At 49.4% G+C, this 23523-nt stretch overlaps 6 protein-coding genes across 6 annotated transcripts; 3 read left to right on the top strand and 3 right to left on the bottom strand.

The window, feature by feature from the left end:
• Positions 1 to 119: 119 nt before the first annotated feature.
• Positions 120 to 1640, top strand: BP01DRAFT_413558 (phospholipase D regulator; the record flags this gene model as incomplete). The annotated part of the gene is made up of 3 exons (XM_025579006.1): positions 120 to 623; positions 695 to 1550; positions 1616 to 1640. The coding sequence occupies exons 1-3, from the start codon at positions 353 to 355 to the stop codon at positions 1638 to 1640; spliced, it is 1152 nt and encodes a 383-aa protein (XP_025434406.1). The 5' UTR covers positions 120 to 352.
• A 145-nt stretch (positions 1641 to 1785) lies between these two features.
• BP01DRAFT_353572 (cupin domain-containing protein) lies at positions 1786 to 3040 on the bottom strand. Its single transcript, XM_025574219.1, has one exon. It carries the CDS (start codon positions 2544 to 2546, stop codon positions 2004 to 2006), a length of 543 nt encoding a protein of 180 aa, XP_025434407.1. The 5' UTR covers positions 2547 to 3040; the 3' UTR covers positions 1786 to 2003.
• Positions 3041 to 3638: 598 nt separating this feature from the next.
• On the top strand, positions 3639 to 6276 carry culA (cullin culA; the record flags this gene model as incomplete). The annotated part of the gene is made up of 6 exons (XM_025571577.1): positions 3639 to 3688; positions 3766 to 3835; positions 3915 to 3931; positions 3990 to 4060; positions 4135 to 6035; positions 6088 to 6276. 6 exons carry the CDS (start codon positions 3639 to 3641, stop codon positions 6274 to 6276), a joined length of 2298 nt encoding a protein of 765 aa, XP_025434408.1.
• A 4020-nt stretch (positions 6277 to 10296) lies between these two features.
• On the bottom strand, positions 10297 to 13341 carry BP01DRAFT_289758 (putative Avl9 protein; the record flags this gene model as incomplete). Its single annotated transcript, XM_025571590.1, has 10 exons — positions 10297 to 11682; positions 11734 to 11871; positions 11920 to 11960; positions 12011 to 12182; positions 12231 to 12310; positions 12362 to 12425; positions 12477 to 12504; positions 12599 to 12841; positions 12925 to 13029; positions 13280 to 13341. The coding sequence occupies 10 exons, from the start codon at positions 13339 to 13341 to the stop codon at positions 10297 to 10299; spliced, it is 2319 nt and encodes a 772-aa protein (XP_025434409.1).
• Positions 13342 to 13920: 579 nt separating this feature from the next.
• Positions 13921 to 16281, bottom strand: sakA (mitogen-activated protein kinase HOG1). The gene is made up of 9 exons (XM_025574220.1): positions 15796 to 16281; positions 15679 to 15726; positions 15439 to 15568; positions 15330 to 15373; positions 15165 to 15264; positions 14733 to 15089; positions 14593 to 14671; positions 14352 to 14535; positions 13921 to 14298 (listed from the first exon to the last, which is right to left on the bottom strand). Exons 1-9 carry the CDS (start codon positions 15849 to 15851, stop codon positions 14199 to 14201), a joined length of 1098 nt encoding a protein of 365 aa, XP_025434410.1. The 5' UTR covers positions 15852 to 16281; the 3' UTR covers positions 13921 to 14198.
• Positions 16282 to 19570: 3289 nt separating this feature from the next.
• Positions 19571 to 21540, top strand: gpaB (guanine nucleotide-binding protein subunit alpha gpaB). The gene is made up of 6 exons (XM_025570610.1): positions 19571 to 20182; positions 20257 to 20602; positions 20663 to 20791; positions 20853 to 20982; positions 21032 to 21270; positions 21327 to 21540. The coding sequence occupies exons 1-6, from the start codon at positions 20056 to 20058 to the stop codon at positions 21424 to 21426; spliced, it is 1071 nt and encodes a 356-aa protein (XP_025434411.1). The 5' UTR covers positions 19571 to 20055; the 3' UTR covers positions 21427 to 21540.
• Positions 21541 to 23523: the final 1983 nt, after the last annotated feature.

Here is a 23523-nt window from a genome sequence, read left to right on the forward strand (position 1 = left end):
ATCACTAGAAATCTAGTTACTCACGAGGTTCCGGGCACTAAAACTAGAGCACTCCGATTCATGGTTCTTTTGCCGAGCCAGCCTCCTCTCCCCAGTCTCCCACCCACCTCCCCCTCCCCCCCTCACCCACCTTTACCCTACAGCGTTTTATGGTGGGTGTGGTCTGTATTCTTTCTATCTAAATTCTTCTATTCTTCTCGCATACAAGGGTATCCCAATTGTACACTAAGCCGCTGTGCTCGCTTGAAGTGCCGAGGAACATTGGGGCGATGCAGACTGGACCCGCCGTCTTCCCCCTACTTCCGACAATCCGACGCAACTGTGCCTGGGACAATCGCTGATTTTTAAGGCAATGGCCCACGATGTGCGCGACATCTCTCCTTTGCAGCCACCGGATTCAGGCTCAGGTCCCGATGAACAACTGTCGGAAAAACCGTCCACCTCGGAATGGATGTCGGCGCAGTCAAACCCTTCCGTTGGCGCAGTAAACAGTGACCATGACCCCAATCACGATGAGGATATGGTAGACCAGTCGGCAGGGACTTCACGATCACCAGAGAGTACAGTGGTAGGAGACTCTGATCTTGGTCCAATAATGAGCAGGAAACCAAGAACATTGCCAGGTACCTTGGCCATCGGGACTCCTGACTCCTCGACGCAGACCCTGCTGACTTTGCACCGTTGTCTATTGTAGCATGGATTCGCTCGGTAGAATATCCTGAAGAAGACAACGACGTCCCTGCTACGACCAGACTTCTTCCCTCACAACCCGACGACGCCGTCGTGGCGCAGCATAACCACTCCCCGTATGCGACAAAATCGAACCGCCCGAGCCGAGCCGACGATGAGGACGAAGAACAAGGGGGCTCATCTCGTCGCCAGTCTCGCTGGCAAAACTTCTCGAAGGTGATAGCATATCCTCGCGAACCGGGCGCTGAGACGTCCGTAACGCCAGAATGGTTGAATGAAAACCTGGGGGATTTCTCACAGCCGTGGCGAGGGCAACTTGCTCCAGATGAAGACACGGAAGATCCGCTGAGGATGAAGCGGCGCCGAGAGATCTGGTTCAAGCGCTTTCATAATACTCTGCTCCGAAGTCCTATGGTCCCCCTCATTTTCAGACTTACTGTCTGGTGCTTCTCGCTTACTGCACTGGCTCTGGGGAGCTCTATCCAACATCTGTCGGGGCAATATAAACATCCACAGGGCCCGTCCGCACTCATGGCCATCATCGTCGACGCAGTGGCTCTCGTATACTTGATCTATATCACCTTCGACGAATATACCTCGAAGCCGCTCGGCCTCCGGTCTGCATCAGCCAAAGCACGGCTGATTCTGCTAGACATTTTCTTCATCGTTTTTGATTCAGCCAATCTCAGTTTGGCATTCGAATCCTTGTCCACCGTACAGGGTGCTTGCACATTGAATGAAGTCAACCAGGAGATCACGCCTAAGAATGATGCAATCTGCGACCGACAGGTGGCTCTCGCCTCTGTTCTTTTAATCGCACTCTTGGCCTGGCTGACAACATTTGCGATCAGTGTTCTCAGGTAAGCCAGCTTCTTGCTCCAGTTTCTATGAAGTCAGTTACTAAATCGCTCCAATTATCACGCAGACTCGTCGAACGTGTAGCCTCATAGGTCATTTGGGAGGGAACTCGGTTCTCCTGGCAACTCTTTTTCTTTCTTTTTTTTCTTTCGTTTTTCTCTACTTCATTCTTCTTCTCCTATACCCCCGTTTTCTTCCTTTCTCATTTGATCCACAGCGGATCCCTGTTTTCCCTCATGCTTCTACCCTAAATTATCTCCTCCTTGGTGTGTTTGCAGATCTTTTGAACTGGTCATTTGCTCAATTGGTAAGACGAAGGCGTCCAAGTGTTGCGTGCTGTACGGGGACTCTGGCTTCGATACTTATAATAAATGGATTACGGCTATATGATTTGTCAAGGGTAACAGATGTACCGTACATAAGTTTATGAGCCCACGTGCATGCGCCGGTTCAGTTTACACGTGCAGGACCGGCCCATCTTTGCCGTACAAGGGATCCCCATGGAACCAATCCAATTGCCTAATGTTCTTTGAGACTTTGTCTGTCTCAGATGGATCTCCGTAGCACATATCCCACTGTCTTTGAGGCGGATAGGCACCCACCATCTTGAAGGGTTCTTCTTCGTCTGTGCCCAGCTCGTCGAGGAGCCGATGGCCCACACCGGCGGGGACTATAATCAGGTCCCCTCGTTCGACGGTTGGTTCAAAGCGCTCGGGATTGTCTTCTCCACCGAAACAGAGACGCGCACGGCCAGAAACAACTCCCAGCACCTCGTGGGTGGTGCTGTGGAAGTGCGTTTGGCGGTACATGGAATAAACCCACTGCGATGTGACCTCACCTATGTCCTCGAAATGAGCAGCGAGGTCGCTAGCCGTCGCGTCAAAGGCCTTGTGGTAGATGATCAGTGGTTTGAATTGTATGGAAGTGTTGGGAAGACCCTGCCACCGAGGGATCTGGCGGCAAGTTACTTGGACGTCGGTGGGCGGCTTAAACGTCATGTTGCACCGAGCAGAGATTTCTGGCCTGGCACGCGGACGGAATAGTGCCTGAGTCCGGCGCGGAGAGGATACCAAGGATACCCATTCTCTTTTAAACGGGCGACCGACCTTCGATTTGGCTGAGCATGACGTCATTTACGCGCAGTGTCGCTGATGCCATCAGAGATCATCACAGTGGAACAACAGTCTGGGCAATGGTGATTGTTCTGTCAGAGGAAGAGACAAGAGAAATATCTAGGCAAGGGCGAGCGTGGCAAGCAACAGGCACCGCCGCTCATAAAGCAACTTATCACTTTGTGCACACTCGTCAGTGCAAGCATATGCAGCCAATTGATGTGATTGGGAGTTCCAATATGTCGGGGTGCCTGATGTGGGTTTCCGTGAGTCGCGTAGCCACAAGACAACCGAAAGTGTCAGCAGAGAGAGACTGGAGTCTGAGTCATTTTTACACGATCAGGAAGTAGTTGTAGTTGACTTGAGATATACCGCAAAGCTTGCCCAGTGTAATCTGTAGACTAGAGTTCGCTGAGGGCATCACTCGATAAAGCTGCCTGACCGCTTACCCGAAGCGTGCCTTCCCCCCACGGCATCCATCCATCGCCCAACGCCACGCCTTTTCTGGCTTGCTTCTCCATCCCCGATCTCTCCTACAGCTTCGGGCGCGTCTCGTTCAATCCTCCATTTCTTTCACTTTGTGGACTTGCAGGTTGCTGTTCTGTTCCATTGTTACTGTCCGACCTATCAGAATCATTAATTTTTCCTTCCTCCCATACCAATCTAGCCAGAAGAGATATCATTCGTCTGGTCTCCGTCACCGCTGCCTTAACCGCCCGCCGCTCAGAGTGAGGTCACCCACTGCACGTATCGCTTGCAACGTCGGAGGTAAGAGCATTTCTACCTGATATCATGGGCATACCCATTGGTTACACCGCAGTTCTCGTTCTTCATTTTGCCATATCCTGCAATATCATGATTTTTGCCCCCGCCCCCGGGAGCTCTTTATGAGGCTATTTTAGTCCTATCAGGCTAATGTTCGCACGCATTTTCCACAGACCGGCGCTCAAGACTCGAACCTGGGCTATTAAACACAAGATGCCAGCTATTTTCCCTCAAACGCCGCACAAGGATGATCTTGATGAAACGTTAGTTCCCCTGCCATCTATCCGTGGGGACGGTGACCGAGGCGACTATTCCCGGGGCTCCGGCTGACTTGAGGCAGATGGACGTTCTTGGAGAAGGGCATCGACAGTGTAATGCTCAAGTTAGAAGAAGGGGTTGATATGAAAACTGTATGACTTTCTACATTCATTTTGTGATGCGTTATGCTCTTCATTGGTCGTGTCGCTGACTCCTCTCTACCGGGCTTAGTACATGGCTCTTTACACGTATGGTTCAGCCTCCTGTTGTCTACACCACCAGAAGAAATACTCACGTCATGCCTAGAGCGGTTCACAACTTCTGCACATCACAGAAAGCTGTTGGTAGCGGCACTGGTTTAAATGCTCATCGCGGTGGTCAGTCCCCATACTGTTTCTTTTTGGCCAAAAGGCACCTGGGCCAGCGCTGCATACTGACACCATCGCTGCAGCCCATCTCCTCGGTGAAGAATTGTATAAGCTTCTTGGCGAATACCTTTCACGCCACCTCGAGGCTGTCTATAGAGAATCCGAGAGCCATGCCGAAGAGGCCCTGTTGGGATTCTATATTCGCGAATGGCTTCGCTACACCACTGCCGCCAAATACATCAATCACCTTTTTCGTTACCTTAACAGACACTGGGTCAAACGCGAGATCGACGAGGGCAAGAAGAATGTCTACGATGTTTACACGCTGCACTTGGTGAAATGGAAAGATGACTTTTTCATGAAGGTTCATGAGAAAGTCATGGAGGCTGTATTGAACTTGGTTGAGAAGCAGCGCAACGGCGAGACTATTGAGCAGTCACAGATTAAGAGCATCGTCGATTCATTCGTCTCCCTTGGTCTCGATGAGACCGATAGCACCAAATCAACGCTCGAGGTTTACCGCTACCACTTCGAAAAGCCCTTCATCGGTGCCACCAGAGCTTACTACGAAAACGAGTCGCGGCAGTTCGTCACTGAAAACAGCGTGGTTGAGTATATGAAGAAGGCCGAGGCCCGTTTGGAGGAAGAAAAGGCTCGTGTCGGCTTGTACCTACACCCGGACATTTCCAAGCAATTGACCGACACTTGTCTGGATGTGCTGGTTACAGCTCACTCAGAACTCCTCCGAGACGAGTTCCAAGTCCTGTTGGACAATGAGCGCCAGGATGATTTGGCCCGAATGTATAGACTTCTTTCCCGAATCAAAGAAGGCCTGGACCCTCTCCGCACAAAATTTGAGGCGCATGTCAGGAAGGCTGGTTTGGCTGCCGTCGAGAAGGTGGCCACCGACGGTGAAACGTCGTTCGAGCCTAAACTATACGTGGACGCGTTGTTGCAGGTACATACCAGGTATCAGAGCCTAGTCAGTGAGGCGTTTAACGGCGAATCGGAATTTGTCCGGTCTCTGGATAATGCCTGCCGTGAGTTCGTCAATCGTAACAAGATCTGCAAGTCCGGATCGACCAAGACACCTGAATTACTCGCACGATATACGGACTCATTATTGAAGAAGGGATCGAAAGCTGCAGAGGAGTCGGAATTGGAAGAGATGTTGGTGCAGATCATGACTGTCTTCAAATACATTGAGGACAAGGACGTTTTCCAGAAGTTTTACTCTAAAATGCTTGCCAAGCGCCTGGTACATGTCAGCTCAGTGTCTGACGACGCAGAAACTAGCATGATCAGCAAGCTCAAGGAGGCGTGCGGTTTCGAATATACCAACAAGCTGCAGCGCATGTTCCAGGATATTCAGATCTCGAAGGACTTGAACGCCAGCTATCGTGACTGGCAAGAGAAGATCCTTGATGATGACGACCGGAAGAAGCTGGTCGACTCGCATTTCCAGATTCTCGGAACCGGATTCTGGCCTCTCAACGCGCCCACCACTGATTTCCTTGCACCACCTGAAATTGTCAAGACATCTGAACGATTCCAGAGCTTCTACTTTGACAAGCACAATGGCCGGAAGCTGACCTGGCTTTGGCAGCTATGCAAAGGTGAAATTAAGGCCAATTACATCAAGAACACCAAAGTGCCCTACACGTTCCAAGTATCCACATTCCAAATGGGTATCCTTTTACTGTTCAATGAGCACGACACCCTGACCTATGAGGATATTCAAAAAGCGACCTCCCTTTCTCCCGAGATCCTTGATCCCAACTTAAGCATCTTCCTCAAGGCTAAGGTCTTGACTATTAGCCCCGAGGGCTCAAAACCAGAGCCTGGCACCTCTTTTAATCTGAACTATAACTTCAAGAACAAGAAGATAAAGGTCAACCTCAACATCCAGATCAAGTCGGAGCAGAAGGTTGAGTCGGATGATACACACAAGACTATTGAGGAAGACCGTAAGCTTCTACTACAGGTACGTCCTATGCCAACCTTACAGTTTGTGTCCCCTCTAATGATCCTTCTAGTCTGCTATTGTCCGTATCATGAAATCCCGCAAGAAGATGAAGCACGTACAGTTGGTGCAAGAAGTGATCCAGCAAGTCAAATCTCGCTTCCCCCCCAAGGTCCCAGATATCAAGAAGAATATCGAGGCTTTGATGGAGAAGGACTACATTGAGCGACTGGATGGGGACGAGATTGCTTACATTGCATGAATTCGTCACTGCTACCACCTCATCACTTTGCGATCATCATTCTTTTCCCCCCCTCACCTTCCTCTGATACTTCCCGTGTGTCCTGTTAGCGCGGTATCCATTTCCCTCCCCCACCGCCCATTTTGATTTGATTTACGCCAGGTTTCATCGAGCCATGGAGGATAGGGTATTTTGTAATTTTCTCATAGCGCTGCTACCACAAATGATAACCCAGATCATATCTTTAGCCGAGTCGGCCCCTTTTATAATTCTCGCATCGACGACTGAAATGGATTGTATACTGCGGGTTCCAATTACGGCCACTCTCAAGATAGTTTGACTTCTACGTTCCAACCTGCCCGGGAAACCCTGGGTTCTGACACCGTGTTGATTACAGTAGCATTTTCTGAGACAAAGCATGCATGAACAGCAGGCTTCTACTATCTCGGCATTAGCTATCGCATGGTTGAAACATTGCAAAGAAAATGCTCTCTCCATTTGTGAGACTGAAGTCTGAGTATGATTGAGTAATCTGCAGTCTGTATCTACACCTGATATAGCAACAACAACAACAACGACGACGACGACGACGACGACAACGTTAGATCTCGCAGGAGTCACCGGGTCCCTTAATTTGATCTTCCGAAATGGAAGTCGCTCGCTTGGGGGGGTTGATTCCTTCCTGTCGCCGCGCCACTTTGTCGGTTTAGCCTAGAACACGCTGCACCCAATCTGAAAAAAGGTCATATGTCTGTTCATGGTAAATGCAAGTACGGGCATTATCTTTTCCCAGCGCTGACGGACGGGATTCTCGATATAATAGACTGGATACGGTTTCGTCTCGTTCAAGAGCTGATCGACGAGCGTACAAGCTGAACCGTCGAGGGGCGTTCATAACAGAAGTCCTTCGAAGCTAGGCAGTGCGTTGAGTGTTTGTGACAACTTGATCACGAAGGAGAAGTGCTCCCGTGGGTTCCAGTAACCACTCACACTGGAGCCTGCGATCTGCCCTGGGTGCATTGTCATGACGTGAAATTTGTCCGGGTGAACCTCCCGGCGTCGATTCAATGGCACCCCAGACTTTCCCGTGCTCCTGTAAGGACAATTGGGTTCCTACTCTACTTCTGAGAAGTGGCATCCACCGAAAGAGCCTCCCATCCGGCCCTCATCTCACGTAAATATCTGTCAATAACTGTTTCTCGTGCAGCACAGTCAGTCGATAGGCTCTTCATCTCATCTAGATGCAGAGATAGGAGTCACTCATACCTCCCGCCTGAAGCAAAAGCAACAATGAGCTTCTCCAATTTGTTTGCGGACCACTCGCCGTCCGTCCAGTCAACGTGTTCGTACCCTGCCGAGTGCAGCTCCTCTTCCCCGTGCGACTCGCTGCGTTACGGCGTGTGTGCGTTCATCGTCAGAATACCACCAGCCTTCAAACAATCCAGAGTTGAGGAACTTCGGGATTGGTCATATAAGATTTGGCATTTCGAATATGAGGCAATGAAGAAGGAGGCCATTCTGCAGTACAGGGGGTTGATGTGACCGGTAGAAGTAGGCAACGGAATGAAAATGCACTGCTCTATCGCTTTTGTCTGGGCATAATCAATCAAGGCTACTTAACTCGCTGAAGTGTGCTATTCCTGTTGAGGACAGTCTTGCCCGAATGCTGCAGCAAAATAGAAGGTTCGTATACCAATATAGTATGCAACAAAAGCAAGAGGAAGAAGGATTGTAAAGATGAACGACATGAATCCGTCCCCAAATACGGGGATCAAAAGCCACTTCCCAGATCACCACCACCACCACCACCACCACACTAGCTATTATACATAGCACGTAGCATATCACAGACCTTAGAAGAATAGCTGTAACAAGGAAAAAAAAACATACAACAGAAGGGATTCGCTGGTGGTCACCCACCCAACTACTAACCTCCCGGCGTGTGGCTTGAGTACGGCTGAGCGGACGGGAAGCCCTATTTTCCACACCCTGTGGTCGTATGTGCTTGTCACTCTTATTGAAAACACTATGTAGGTATTTCCTTTTCATAGTCGACAAAAGCCGACCTTTTCCGTGAGCTCGTATTCTTATCTCTATCTCTCTCTCAACAACTTAGAGAATCTTCGCTGGCGGAGATTCTCTAATGAAGATACCACCCGAATTAGATTACCTGACCAAGTTGGACAAATGACCAGACATCCTTGTCGGATAACTAGATCGGACTCGGGAGGTGACAGACAGGCGACCCGTTTGAAGGGTGGGGCTGAAGCTGGATTGCCTTCGACTTGTCCTAGGTTTGTCCGAAGAGCGCAGCGCCCTTTGTTCTCCGAATGAGTGAAATCAAGTAGTATAAGCAGGCAGTAATAATGGACTCCAAGCCGATTCAAGAAGTGGTCTGTGTTTACGGAGTGGAGTTTGTCGTCCACTGTCTCTAGAGTGAGAGAGAGTGAGTTTGTAGGTGGTGGCTTGAGACACACCCCTCGGGGGTCGGAGAAATCGCACCAACTGGCAAAACACCGAGAAACTGCCGTCTCCGAGCCCTAACTCTGGGCTGGTCCGACTGGCATTTACTCCTTTTCTCCGTTACCATCATCTTGTTATCCATAAACTCATTGAGTAGTAGTTTGCCTAAATGATAGATGATTTCTCAATATAGCTTCTTTGTTGTTCCTGTTCATTTTACTTAGTCGATTATCCTCCAACGAGAGTAGCAGCCCCAAGGCTGGAAGGCTTCATACTCTTATGTACCTAGTCCGTAGTGGAACATGGGCCACTACCATTTGGCGAGTTGTGATACAAACTGTTGTATCCAGCTCGCTCCCAAGGTTACTCGGTTCTAGCCGGGCGATCGCGTGGTGGGGCATGCCGTGGGCATGGCCACGAAACGGAACCAGGACAATGCCTTTCAGTCCTACACCATACTGCAGACAAATCTGGCCAGCGAGCTGCCCGATGCCCTTCCATACGAGGTCGCCGCGGTCCTGCCCCTGGGGTCTGTCGACAGAAGTAACGTCTGTGCAGCTGGTTCTGCCAAATTTATTTACAGTCTCTCAGACTCAGCCTCATCATCCGTAACTCAAACTAACCCACAAGGCAATCAACAGCCAGAGCTTGCATGTCGCACATTCGCAGCGTTCACTTGTGTCATACTCCAAATGGCAGTAATTGCCCGAAGCTTTGACAGCCACGGATTCTGCGGCAACCTCGAGCATCACAGAATATCGTCAATTTGACGACTCGACTTTACCATCTGAACTCCCTGAAAGTGAGCCTATCAGATTTTAGTCTCAAGTAAAGCTGACCATGCAGGTCCATCCTTTGATAACGATTTCTTTGTCCGTCTGTGTCGAGTCCTTAGTCCTACCGCTTCAACCCGGAGAACCGGTTACGAAGCCACGGCGGGACCTCACGGAGGCGATGCGTAGTCTGAAGAGGTTCAACAACCTTGGCCAACCCATTTTACGGCTCATGGAGGAGCAGATACTAGCTGGGACGTTTCGATCTTCGCCTCTTCTTTGATCTTTGCGTCTTGTCCAATGTTCGAGGGCTAGATGTTGGCCAAGTTCAGATAACCCAAGTAAGCACAAGTATAAGACGATCAACCAGGCGACGTTCTTCCAGGTTTCCTCGGAGTACCAAATTGCAATTGCCTATCCGCGAGGCTGCGTGAACTCAAATGGCTTCTGAATCGAAGGTCCCATCTAGTCAAATTCATAATTAGTATTTGGCAGTATCAGGTCCCAGCCATACTTCATCAAATTAATGATCATGAGAAATGTCTTAGGAGTAATGAGCCATGCGTCAGAAAATACATTCATTATTTGGGGCCAGCTCTCATTCCATGTCGAGGACAGCACACCAAGACCGGAAGACCCGGCAGAATTATGTATATAATAACATTATGATGATGAACAAAAGCTTAAGAAGTCCTATGTACTCACGCATATTTGAAAGAGGATTCAGATTAGACATGATCAAGGTTCGGCCGGGGTCAAACCTGAGGTCGAGCTTGTCACTAGAGGCCGAAGCAGAAGAAGCTTATCATGATTCGCCTGCTTTCTCGATGGGTATATCGCAGGTACGCGAAGGAAGTTCTTCTTTGTGAGGGGACGGCAGCGACAGAGGGCTTGCCTGGGTTTCTGTTGCTGCTTGGACGTCCTCGTCTAAGACTGTGGTCTTGTCCTCCTCCTTATTGGCGACTTCGTGCTGAGGTATGTCATCTGACCGACTAGCCACTTCCTCACTGTGAGTCTTATCACTGAAAGCAGGGGCCTCATGCGAAAGGGGTGATTTTGAATACGTATTTTCTGGTTCGTCGCTATCCACCGCCGTGTCATCCTTACGGCTGAACTCGCCGCTTTCGCGTCGAAGAAGTATGTTGCTCCACCGCTTTCTCCTACTTCCACTTCGGGATAGCGTCGAGAAATCTTCGCTCCGTCGTGACTGCATGGACAGTCTGCCTCGGTCTGCTTCACCGGTTTCTGTGCTGCAGGTCAATGTGGGAACCGGGGGCGTAGCTGTGCTAGGAGACGTTGACGTGGTCTTCTTCTCCTGCCATTCCTTCCGTTTCTCGCTGGCCCAGGTGCCCCAAGAGCTGAAGTAGGCACCCGCCTTCTGGCTCACAGCGCTGACTGATGCCTGTGCTTGGGTCATATCCACCGCGGGGGCCTTCCGTCCAGCGAACCACGAAGACCCTCCAGTGGAGTTAATCGAAGCGGTGTCAGAAGGCGAGAATGGAGGTGAGTTTCGAGATCCTCTATCCAGTGAGGACCGTTGCGAAGGTGTGGTTCTTTCTTCGGTCTTTTTCCGTTGGGCTTCTCGCATAGATTCAATATCGGCCCAAAAGCTGTTGAACGCAGCACTAACTTTCTTTTGGCCTGTCGAAAGATGTCTATTCAAGGCCTCGCGACCTTCCCGCACGCGCTCGTCTAGATGCAACTCAGCAACCTGTTGGGTTACACGTCGTTGAACGTCATCGATAGTGAGACCACCTGCGCACGGGTGACGAGGCTCGACAATCGAGAATAGCAGCGCATCAGAAGTGAGGTGCTTGAACAATGCATAATTAGGCGTGGTGCTCCACTGCGCTAAGAATTCTGCATTGAATTCAAGCGCTGGGTCGCCCTCGATATTATAGGCTTCCAGCTGAGCACGGCTTCGCCCACCCGGTTCACCAGTAGTTGAAGAGCTGAGCTCCTCATGATACTGCATGCAGGAGAGCAATGCGAGTAAGTACTCTTCAAACTGGAGCCTAATAAACTCCTCGGAGCCCATGTAGCCATGCGTCTTGGGCTGCTGGGGATGTGCATCATCCCAGGTCTCATTGATAATTTGAGTGAGAAGGTCGATCCAGCGCCTGTCCGCGACAGAGAGAGCCAGGGCGTTTCTGAGAGAAGGAGAGTTGATGGTGAGAGTGTCATCGTCAAGCTGCACAGAAATCAGCACGCGGGCGCGAAGTATACGTCAGGACTTCCTCACATTGACCAGTATATCGCTATAGCGATCTTTTTGCTGCAGCAATAGAGAGTTCGTAGAGCCAACGACATATGACTTGGTTCCGTGATCTGCCAGTAGATCCAGCTGCTGTAGTGGGGTGTATGGCCCGAACATGCTTCCCTACGAGGTGTTAGGTCGTTCAACCTTGTCAATCGAAGATGCACGCACCTTGCCAAAGATTTGTAACGGTAGTCCCATGTACGCCAGCACTGCCTGGTTTTAGTGTTGAATCACAAGTGAGGGCATTTTGGCAGCATACAAGAACTTCTGTCGCTTGTTTTTAGGGAGGTCGGCTTCTCCACTGTTTGTGCGTACATGTCAAATGCTGGGTCGGCAGAGTCTTGCAAGCGATTCATAAGACCCGGTATTAATGAGATGAGGGAAAACTGTATCATGCATAGCCGTTCACACTTGGTACCGAAAAAGAGCATCTGATCCAGATAAGCCGAATATTACTTAGTACAGGACAAGATACATACCTTTGGTTGCAGAAGCAGAGCTTTGAATAGGACAAGGGTTTGGTACTTGAATTCATGAATCATTTCTCGCAGGGAAAGCCCTTCGCACCTTCGTAAGCTCGGATCGACACCATCGACTTCAATCTACTTACCCAAGTTCTGATCCTTTGTCTCGTCATCCTTCTTCAAGCTGATAACCAGGCCTTCTCGAAATTTCTAGACGCCGTGTCAGCCACAGACCCATGGCTCGGACAGATTCGAGCGCACCTTCAAAATATCGTGGTCGGAAAAGTCGCTGTTGACTGCGTGTCAGCAGGCGTCGCACCACCAAAAGATTTCCGAACCGAGTGAATCAAAGAAGGAGCACTTGGTAGCGATGCTCGACATACCGTTGCGCAAACCAGGCAGACGTGACGATAGAGAGCTTCTCCCTCAGCTGCCCCAACCTCTGAGGACTATCTGTTATCACTACCACCGCTTTCTGCACCGTTGACCTTGTCACATCTGCTGGCCTGTAGAGAAGGATGTTGGAGTCGATCTGTCGAGAACAGGAGATGCCGAAGAGCGATGTGGCAGGCTGTGTCGCGGTCTCCTTCCGGCGGACAGTGAAGTAAGAGAACTCCTCGGTAGACCTGGTGGGCAAAGCGTATGAGCTCAACTGAGCATTCCGTGCAGGGATCCGCAAGTAGTAAAGGGGAGTAGGCGTGGGTCGTACAGATGCGCTCCGTCTGATAAGGCCATGAATGGCAACAGAGACCAGTCGTTCTCCGCCACAGGATCAACTCCCTCGTCTCCGAAACATAACTCGACTTCCGGGCCTCTAGACGACCAAAGTAGAGATTTTCAGTTAGTTCATGAGCCTGGTTACAAAGAAAAGGGGAGCGATGGGAGCTAGGGGCGCAGTTGTGAATGGCGCCCATCAGCCGCGCAAAGGACAAGCGCAATGGGAAGAATGTTTCCGATATGCATGATCTTAATCGATCGGTCTAGCCGCGCTCGAGAAAAGAGAAAAGCAAGCCACAATTCCCCTGATTCACTTTGAGGACTCTCGTAAGTATGTACTCACTCACCTTGCATGGTGGAAATCTATGACCATCACAATGGGGTCCTGCCGAAGGGGAACGTGAGACATGGCGGGGGAGAGGGCAACTATTGAAGGCGCCGGGGAAGTGACACGTTCCAAGCAGAATTCCTCCTTTGAAGAGGAGGAAGCCCCTCCCAGGTCACGGTTATGAGGGAATTGGGAGTGATGTGTGGTACTATCAAGGCAATAATGATGGAAAGCAGAACCTCCAGTGGGAGGTAGTAAAGGTAAATAGCACAGGAGGAAGCCGACCAGACCAGGAAAGGAGGTTTAGAACCGGAGTCCAGACAACAGAGGGCTCTCCCTCCCCTCGCCGCCTTTAGCTCCCCCCGCCCGCCCCCCTGTTTTCCATCTACAGCAATGCGGGCGGTGACGAAGAGCGGTGATGGATCACCTTGAATTTCCCCACTCAGTCTTCCCGCCTTACGATCGCGCAACTCAGGAGTCAGGACACCATCACATTATATTTGATAAGGCAGATGTAGTAGATCTCTTGTAAGCCAACCTGACTTTCAGCGACGTCTATTAAACACAGTTCATGGGTAAAACGACATTCTTCACTTGATGGAAGTAGAGTTTTAAAAAGGCCAATCCGAATTCTGTCAATCATGAAACAGATATGTATAGTGTATATATAGCAGAATGGGAAACTCAAATGGTTGGGTCATGTTACAGACGTTTCTAATCTCCAATATTATCCAGGCTTATAACAGCCTGGAGATCATTGAGAAACAATGAGGGGCATAAAAAACAAGCGACGTAGCGGTCAGAACATAAGTACGTGAACGTGCATATCACAATCCCCGCATCCAGTCTACATACCATGAGAACAATAAAAAGGAAAGGACATCATTATCATATTCCATGCACCTCGTCAGGGGTCATTTTTAAGCACGAATCTCCCCTCATGCAAAGCTTTGTTGCCCGGTCGCAGCCCCCTCGACAAGCACTTGGCCAGCATCGTTGCCCTGGTCGATGTTGTGGAAATCCAGAATTTCGGAGTACCTGTATCATCGTAAGCAAAGTATTTCCGCCATCTCGTTTCATTAGAAATTTACATCATGATCTTCCATGTATCCACGGGCAGGTCGGCATCGTTGAAGGACCAATCGAACTTCTCCTCAGCCTCAGGTTCATCGGTCGGATCGTGGTATGGGGCAAGGTATTCGTGGGCAAGGGCCTCGCCAGCACGGATGCGCTTCTTCGGGTCGAATACAAGCATTTTCTCCAAGAGATCGACGGCTAGTGAACGTCAGTATGGCTCTTGCCTCCAGGCAGTTGCAGCGGATGTGGTCGTACCATCTGGATCGGCGTTCTTGAACTTAGTGGCCAGAGGTTGTCGCTCACGCTTGGGCAGCGACTTGACGAATCGCAGAGTCTAATTGCCATGTTAATGATCCGTTCCCCGCAGTATGAGGTTCGTGGAGGTGTTCACCCACATTCTCACTGCAAATTGTCTGAATCACGTCATCGGGAGGAGTTCCCAGCAGCTCCGTGATGATCGAGAATTGGTTGACGTGATCTTTTCCGGGGAACAGAGGCTTCCCTTCCAGCATCTCCGCAAAAATACAAGCTGCACTCCAAATGTCCACCTCCACATCATACTTCTGCCAAGTGAGCATAATCTCCGGCGCGCGATAATACCGGGTTGAAACATAGCCGGTCATCTGAGGGTCCTGGATGCGGGCAAGACCAAAATCGCAAATCTTCAAGTCGCAGTTCTCATTGATAAGGATATTGCTGGGTTTGAGGTCACGGTGGACGACACCGGCCGAGTGGACATATTTCAACCCCCGCTGTAAGACATTAGCGACCGCCACGATGAAAAGACACTTGCAACGGGATGACGTGGATTGAATCTGGCGACGTACCAAAATTTGGTAAAGGAAGTATTGAATGAACTGCTTTTCCAGAGGCCGCGAAGTTAACAATCGGTGAAGATCGGTACCCAGAAGCTCGGTGACGAAATAACTGTCACCGCTGTATTAGAACCGAACGCGTGGCGCAGAACATTTTGAAGGATGACGAATACATACATATCCTCGAGCGGGGAGATGAAGATGTCGCTCAGGCTGATGATCTGCAAATTGTCAGCGCTCGGAGCACGGCGGGGCGACGAATCGCCGTTGAGCGGCCTGGACAAACATTTTCGTGTCGCAAGTGCTTCAACAGTTTCAATTCGCGGTATGTTCTCTTAGACAGGACCGGTGTGCTGAACGGCTTCATGATTTTCTTGACGGCAACTGGTTGCCCGGTCAATTGATCCCGCGCCGAACTGAATAAAATCGAAGGGGCGCATGTCAGTGGGATGATCAGTGGGTGGAACTGCAGACACCATAGGCACCGCAACGAGAGCAGGAGTGAAATGTTGATTATGAGGCATACCAGACAAGACCAAATGCGCCCATGCCAACCGGCTGCAAGTCGGAGTACCTGTGAAGTTTGAGGTCAGAAGATGAGCCCCGAAACATAGCGGGGTATTTTCTGGTCAGTTCATCATACCGGCTGGTGATCTCGAAAGTCGTGCCGAAAATCTGGGCACGCACAAATTCCGCCATTTTGAACCAAGATTAGACGGCACACCGAATCCAGTTCAGTTCAGGTTTTCTAAGAGGGGGAGGGGGGAAGGGACGAGGGGTTGTGTTTGAACGGAGATTCTCGGGCAGTAGATATTGGAGGGGAATAATGCGAAGGATGAGAGGATGAGGGAGAAGTCGAAGAAGGGGAGGAGAGGGATGGAAGAGAGGAGGAAATGAGGTCTAGAGAACAGGAAAGGAAGACCAAATTTCTGCGGGCACGGGAGAGTGATATCTAAGTTGGTCAAAATTAATGGAGATGGTTGCACCAAAGTTGGAGAGAGGGGAAGAAAGCGAGCGAGAACAAGAAAGAGTTGAGTTGAGTTGAGTAGCGAGAGGCAGCAAAAGCCGTAGGTGGCGCCCCAGCAGTCTTCTTTCTCTTAGTCTGTTGGCTCTATTAGGTCGACTCCAGTTTCCGGAACACCCAAAATAAGACCGATGACGTCCGCGACGGAAGCAGGGTATGGCAGAAAAAAACTGCTGCAGCGGTGCAGCCTTCACCAAACAGCCCTGCCAGATTTGGGGGTGTGATTTACCCTCCCCCCCTCTGCCTGATCCCAGGTAAACCTGTCTAGAACATTTTCCATCGGAAGTCATTGGCCGGAAGTGGACTGCCCCTCCACCACGGCACTAACTACCTAATACTGAGCACCAGTCAACCTAACTTACGTGTGCTGACCTAACACCTCCAGCATAACTTAACTAATTCGCTACAAGGTAAGTACGGAGCATGGATACTTTTTCCCTCGAGGAACTCTGACTTTCATGCGTGGTACCTGAAGAATTTAGGTAGTCAATGACTTCAGCTCGTCGGTATGAACCCTTTCTACGGTACATTCAAATTGCAACAGTAGTCTCTACCACAGCATACCACGGGCATTAGTGCCCTGGGGGACGGCGACCACAAGATTGACAATTATCATACTACCTTATCCAATAGACAGGTATACACTGACCGATACTGTGTAGGGGAAAAGTACTGAGTATAGAGTTGGAGGACGTGGTGGTACCCGGCAGCCATCAAAACTGGATCTCAAACATGGAGGAATGAATCTTAGGATTTCATGCTCACTACGTAATAGTCTGGCCTTTGCTGGACGATGTCATCATACCTTGGTGGGTCTCAAAAAGCGGCGGTTCCAATCACTTCCATTGCCTTCGCGCGTCAAAATCCCTCCCGCTCCCTCTTCTTTCCCTCCGTCCCCTCCAGTACTAGGACTATGCCATTACTGGCTCTGTCTATACAACCGATCTTAGATCCTCGGACTATCTATAAGTCGAATGTTTACCTATACCACATCCACTATAACACTGTATCCTTCATTGACTGGGGCTTTTCCCCCTTTCCCCCTTCCCATCACCCTTTTTCTCACCCCAGATCTATCGTTTATCTAGATTGATTATCTAGACTTTCAAGTTCTTGACTCCACCGGGTCGAGACACACTGACATACACCATGTTGCGGATGTCGGTATTGGCCGCCCGCCCCTCGATTGGGTCAAAGCGCTTAGACTCTATGTGTGTTAATACAGTCCCTTCACAAAGGGCCACCACGTTCATTTGAAACATTCTTCCTGGTTTACCCGAGACTCGGTCGATTTTACGTTTTCCCAGGGCAAGTCATCTTATATCTAGTAGCCTCCCAGCCAGCATTTCGTGCAACAGGTTGGATTCGGGTTACATAGTAAAGCGTGCCTGATCCGCTTGGGTAGGACATACCTATTTAGGCACTGTCAAATTCTTCCTAAAACAATACTCGATAAGGGAGCTTTGCTTGAAGGCCGACTTCATTAAACACAGGTTAAATCTGGAGGCAGTTGGAGGTCATCAACATGAGGTGCGAGCTCGTAGATATGCTTGACTACACGCGCCACAATACTGAAGACCTGAACCATTCCACCTCGGTGAACTAAGACACAGCTGCAATCGCTGTGATATTTTATCAATGTAAACCAGAGAGTAGGTTATTATATTTATGCATGATGAAAGGGGAAGGGTAAACGATTATGATTTGAAGACGCCGCACAGTCGCGCGCTCAAGTACACCCGCAATAAGATATATCTTTGTTTCGCAGGGACCATTGATGGGTGGAGGCAGTGACTGAGATTGTGTGAGAGAACAATACTAAGCCAAGAAGATAATATGTCAATGATAGATAGCTTCCTGGAATTTAATTCTGGGACTCGGACCGGATTATGCCCCAAGCCATGTATTCCTGGGTCAAAGCACCCATTTCGCTCCGACATTGGGAAGGATCATCTACTTTAGAAAGTGGTCATGGAGCAAATCAAGTAGTCCTTATTATACACAGTACAAGACTGGGCGCCTCTAGGTGAATGCTTCTATGAAGATCATTGCAGTCACTGGACTCAGTAAGCTGATGGCCCTACCTCATTCATTGCTAGTGTGACCCTTGAATCAGCCTCGAACAACCTCTCAACACCGTGACAAAAACAGTCCGAAGAATATCTAAACCATGGGACCTTTTCTGTGTCCCGTGTGTGCGTAGCCCGGAATGATTACTCCGTCGAGGAGAAAGGACATCCCGAACGCGTATTTGCTTACTGACGACAAACCAATCTCTAACGCCACTGGAAGCTGTCCAAAAGAACAGTGCTTAGTAGTGGCTCATTAGAGGAATGTTCATTTCCGTCTCAGTCGTAAAAAAGGGATGGCAGACAGACTGCAGTGGCTAGTACTAGTTGTTCCAGCGTCACCTCGCTCGGCCAGTTCACAGAGGGAGGCAGTTAGCCTGGAGCTAAGTAGGGAACACTGTTGATACATCCATCCATAACTACCTCAGTAGAGGAGGGGAGGACAAATCAGACCAGCTTGGCAGCCATCTTTTTTTTATTTATTTTTTTTTTTTGATTCTTTTGTTAAGTGTTAGTCTCAAGAGACCCTTTGTTGTCTTTGGGCTCATCTGGTCATCTGGTTATCCCCCGATCGAACTAAGGTACCATACTAGAACTAGGATAAGTACTCCGTAGTAGGTCGAGAGCGGGCGGTCCACGTTTTTTTACCAACGGATACCCACTCGTCGCCCCGATCGAACACAAATGTATGTAATCTTTCCCTTTTCCTCGGTCTCCCTCAAATCTCCACTTCCACCTGTCTGTCTGTCGACCTTAACAGACTTTTGATCACTACTATGACGATTGGGGATATCCACTCCCCCAATTCCCACTATCCAACATCACTACACTCGCTTTGAGTACTATTCCTTTACTACATCTACCACCGAACATACCTACTAACTATTCAACACCAATCATTAATAACCTTACCCGCCTTTCTTCTGAAACACCCACGAGCTGTCATTTCCTTTTCCACACCCACCCCCCTTCTTCTTCTTTCTTTTACCAAACCTATGAACCATAGTTAAATCATGAACCATTAATAGATCAATCAGTCAATCTGCGCACATCTTACTTTTCCTCCCACCCCCTCCCCTCTTCTCTCTCTCGATCGACCATTTGCCGACCGAGACAAGATCCTCCTCGTTGCTTGCTTACATTATCTTACTCAAGATCCGCGCTTCCATCGACTTTCCCAAATCCAACTTCCGATCGCCCTTGACTACCCTTTCTTAGCGTCAGGTCGTCATTCTTTTCGCTGTGCTGCTCCGCAGTTGGATCCTCTGACGCCCCTCACCCCAGCTTTCCATCCCAGCTCAAACAACGACCTAATTACACAACACCTACTCCGCCCGCGGTTCTGCTCTCAAACCCAAACACCGTCCTACTCAACCGACCGACCTCCCCTAAGGGTACCCTTCCCACTCACCTTTCTCCTCTCGATCCCTCGATCTACCGCATCACGAGCCTTCTCTCTGGTTTTCAAAAGCTTGAAGTCGTCGCTCAGGTCCTCGTCGTCTCAAATCCGACCCTGTCCGGTATCTTGAGCCATTCCGCGCGCAAGCCTCGATCCCTAGTCGAGCTTTCTACGTCGATCGCAAACCTACCACCCTTTCTTTTATCGCTGACAGACCTCCTCATTGTTTTTGAATCGCGGCAACTCCTCTTCTTCTCTCGATTCGATTGGTTTCAGATCTGGATCGACTTGCTGTTCGCGAACCACGTTGCTTGGAGGTTTCAGGTGTCAGCGGTCTGATAGGTGGATGCCGTGCCCTTCCGCAGGCAGCTAATGGGTTAGATCTCCGCTGTCTGGGAGTTATACGAGAAAATGGGTTCGTGTATGAGCTCCGAGGCGACCGGAGATGTGGAACAGAAGCGGAGGAGCCAGGCCATTGATCGCAGATTGGAGGAGGATTCGAGGAGACTACGGCGAGAATGCAAGATCTTATTACTCGGTCAGTTGCGAGTCCCTTGCCTGAATTATGGGTACACCGGGCCTTCGGCTAACAGGACGTGTTTTTATCTTTAGGCTCTGGAGAAAGTGGAAAGTCGACGATTGTCAAACAGATGAAGATCATCCATCAGAATGGCTACACAGTCGAAGAATTGTCATTATATCGTCTGACAGTCTACAAGAATCTCCTTGACTGCGCCAAATCGCTCATCGCCGCTTATAATCAATTCGATCTTGAACCATCGAGTCAGAAGGTCCGCGATTATATCCAATACATCTATGAATACAATATCAACCCCGATCCCAATGTGCCACTCGACAATAAGATAGGGGATGCGATCACCTATCTCTGGAACGACCCCTGCACGTCCACGGTATTAGAACACCAGAACGAATTCTACCTGATGGATTCCGCGCCTTAGTAAGACTGCTCGTACCCTTGCTCACTACGTGCCACGCACCCTGACGAAGGATGGTCTAGTTTTTTCGAGGAAGCCAAGCGAATAGCAGCCTCCGATTACATTCCCAGTGTGAATGATGTGCTACGTGCGCGAACGAAAACGACCGGTATCTACGAGACTCGTTTCACGATGGGCCAATTGAGCATACAGTAAGCGACTCTTGTGTTCATACTCTCCCGTCGCCTTCAGTGATGCTTACAAGGAAACTAGCATGTTTGATGTGGGCGGTCAACGCAGTGAGCGTAAGAAGTGGATTCATTGCTTTGAAAATGTGACCTCCATCATCTTCTGCGTGGCGCTTAGCGAGTATGATCAAGTTCTGTTAGAGGAAAGCAATCAGGTATGCTTCAATTCACTCAAAGCCGTTACAGCATCTGACTGGCTGGCAGAATCGAATGATGGAAAGCTTGGTATTGTTCGATTCTGTGGTGAATTCTCGATGGTTCATGCGCACGAGTATCATTCTCTTCTTAAACAAGGTCGATCTTTTCCGACAGAAGCTCCCTCGGTCGCCGCTGAACAATTACTTCCCTGACTACTCGGGTGGCAACGATGTAAACCGAGCTGCGAAGTACCTGTTGTGGAGGTTCAATCAAGTCAATCGCGCGCACTTGAATCTCTACCCGCAGTAAGTCTACACTGTCTTGCATACTGCAGAGTCTCAATGTCTGACTTTTTACCCAGTCTCACGCAAGCTACCGACACCACGAACATCCGATTAGTCTTTGCTGCTGTGAAAGAGACGATATTGCAGAACGCCCTGAAGGATTCCGGCATCCTCTAGATCGGGTAGATACTCGGCCTGTAGCAGTTTCTCTGGCAGCGAATTCATGCTAGCAGTGACGATGATCTTAATCTTCAAAGAACAACGATGGCGTTTGTCAATTCGATGATTAGATTTTCCCATCTCGAGACCTCAAACCTATCCCTATATTCCAGCTGTGATGGTACAGCGGTAGGGTGTCCACTTCATGTTTAGTTGTCCAGGATCTTGTTTATGGCTACCCGTCTCTAACTTTCCTTCTTCCTCTTTTCCTTGAGCCCTCTACTCTGATTTACCCTCATGATCTTCCTATTACCCACATGCGTTGCTTTTTCGTGGGGTTTGCGTTGGCGTTGCGGTGCTTGCCTTATCACACAGTTCAAAGTGGCTGGCGCTGGAATGGGTCGGATATGTTGGGTCTGCCTGGCAAGGTGTTGTTTTGTTTCTTTTGTTGGGGTCGGGATGGTTTGCTCGTTTGGGGGGTCTGGGTCTGGGTTGGCCACGATCGGATGCCCGTCAACCTTTCCGTTGGCTTGGGAGTTGATGAAGCTCTTGATCTCCAGCCGAAAAGTTAATGGCTTCAACTTTACTTTGCATATAGCCTGTATGAGGAGGAGCGCTTGATATCCAGTTTTCATGCCCTTGGAGCTGATCCTCTGCCCTACTGACTATCTTCCCCCTTTCATTTGAACTTCCTTTCCTAAGTGACGTTTTGCATCTGGACGGCGATCTCTCATTTTCATATCTATCATAATCGGTCATTCTAGTTTCTGTGTTGTTTCTCTCCTTCGACTCTCCTTCACTGCGTGCTTCGCCCGTGGCCGCGATCTTTTCATCTTTCACAATCATTGGTAGCGATATTTAATTTATCATACATGTAATTTAAATCACACGGGGGGTTTCTTATGTCTGTGGTTGGCGTGCAGTGAGTGAATTGAATGCTTGTGATCTAAACCAAATGCTGAATCATAGACTCATTAACTAGAAGCAAGTTAGAGTTAGAGATGGGGGGCGGGGCAAGCCATGATGAGACAAGAGCCTTGCATGCTTGCATGAGGGTCATCCAGCTTAGACGGTCGCTCGAGGTCTGATCTTCAGTAGACTGTGACAGATTGAGAGAGTGGAAGTGCGGGGTTGAGTTAATTTTGTTTGTAGTTCGAATTGTAATGTGGACCACAAACTTTAGCTGAGACCGTCTCAAGACATCAATCACTTCTATCTACACCATTACATTAGCGAGAGAGGCACGGGACAAAATTAATCATACCGTGATTATCCTTCAAGAATGCCTTCCGCTTCTGGTTCACTCGTATGGATCCGAGTCCTTGCAAGCAGCATCCGTCTATGGTCTGAGCTGACCTCGGGATGCGGTGGACATGCGTCATCGCAGCCGTCCGGGGAATTGGCAGCAGCAGCAGCAGCAGCACTGACAGTGATCGTGACGGCATCACTAATTTCCTAGAGATAGGCACCACCCTGCCAAACAGTAGTACCGAACAGGAATCCTGCGGATATCCAGTTAGTTTCTATTTCCGCTGCACATACTCAACCTGCCGCCGCTTTTGGCTCGCTCCTCAAGTGTCCTGTGCGTGGGCGGAGCATAAAGGTGCGTGGGCCGAGTGATTCCTGTGAGCCTAGATCATTCTGGATTAACCTCTTGAGGAAGTACTGGTACATACAAAGTCACTACCCCAAAGACTTACCCAAGCTTATACTGACTAGTTAGTTGAGTACATTGAGTAAGCTATATACTACTGAAAATCTCTGAGAATTGTTTCACATTCATCCTGTTCTGTTTCTGCCAATGGAACCACACAGAAACAACCAGCCACTCTGCGGGAGAAAGACTCTGCAAATAACTTGAAGGCACTACTTAATGGCCAATGTAGTAGACAGAAGAGCCCCATACGATCTTTCTAGTAGCTGGTTCTTCGTTAGACGCTCGTTTCACCTAACCTTAGAAGTAAAGAATAAAGACTAATATGTAGTAGGTCATCCTATCAACTCACTTTCCGGATATATGTGACTATGTAATATTATAGACTTGCTCAGCGAGTCAGAGAGATGAATTGAAGTCGTGATACCGAAAATTGCCCACCTAAATGCCAACCCGAGAGT

The sequence above is a fragment of the Aspergillus saccharolyticus genome, assembly GCF_003184585.1.
Source record: "Aspergillus saccharolyticus JOP 1030-1 unplaced genomic scaffold BP01scaffold_4, whole genome shotgun sequence".
NCBI lineage: Eukaryota > Fungi > Ascomycota > Eurotiomycetes > Eurotiales > Aspergillaceae > Aspergillus > Aspergillus saccharolyticus.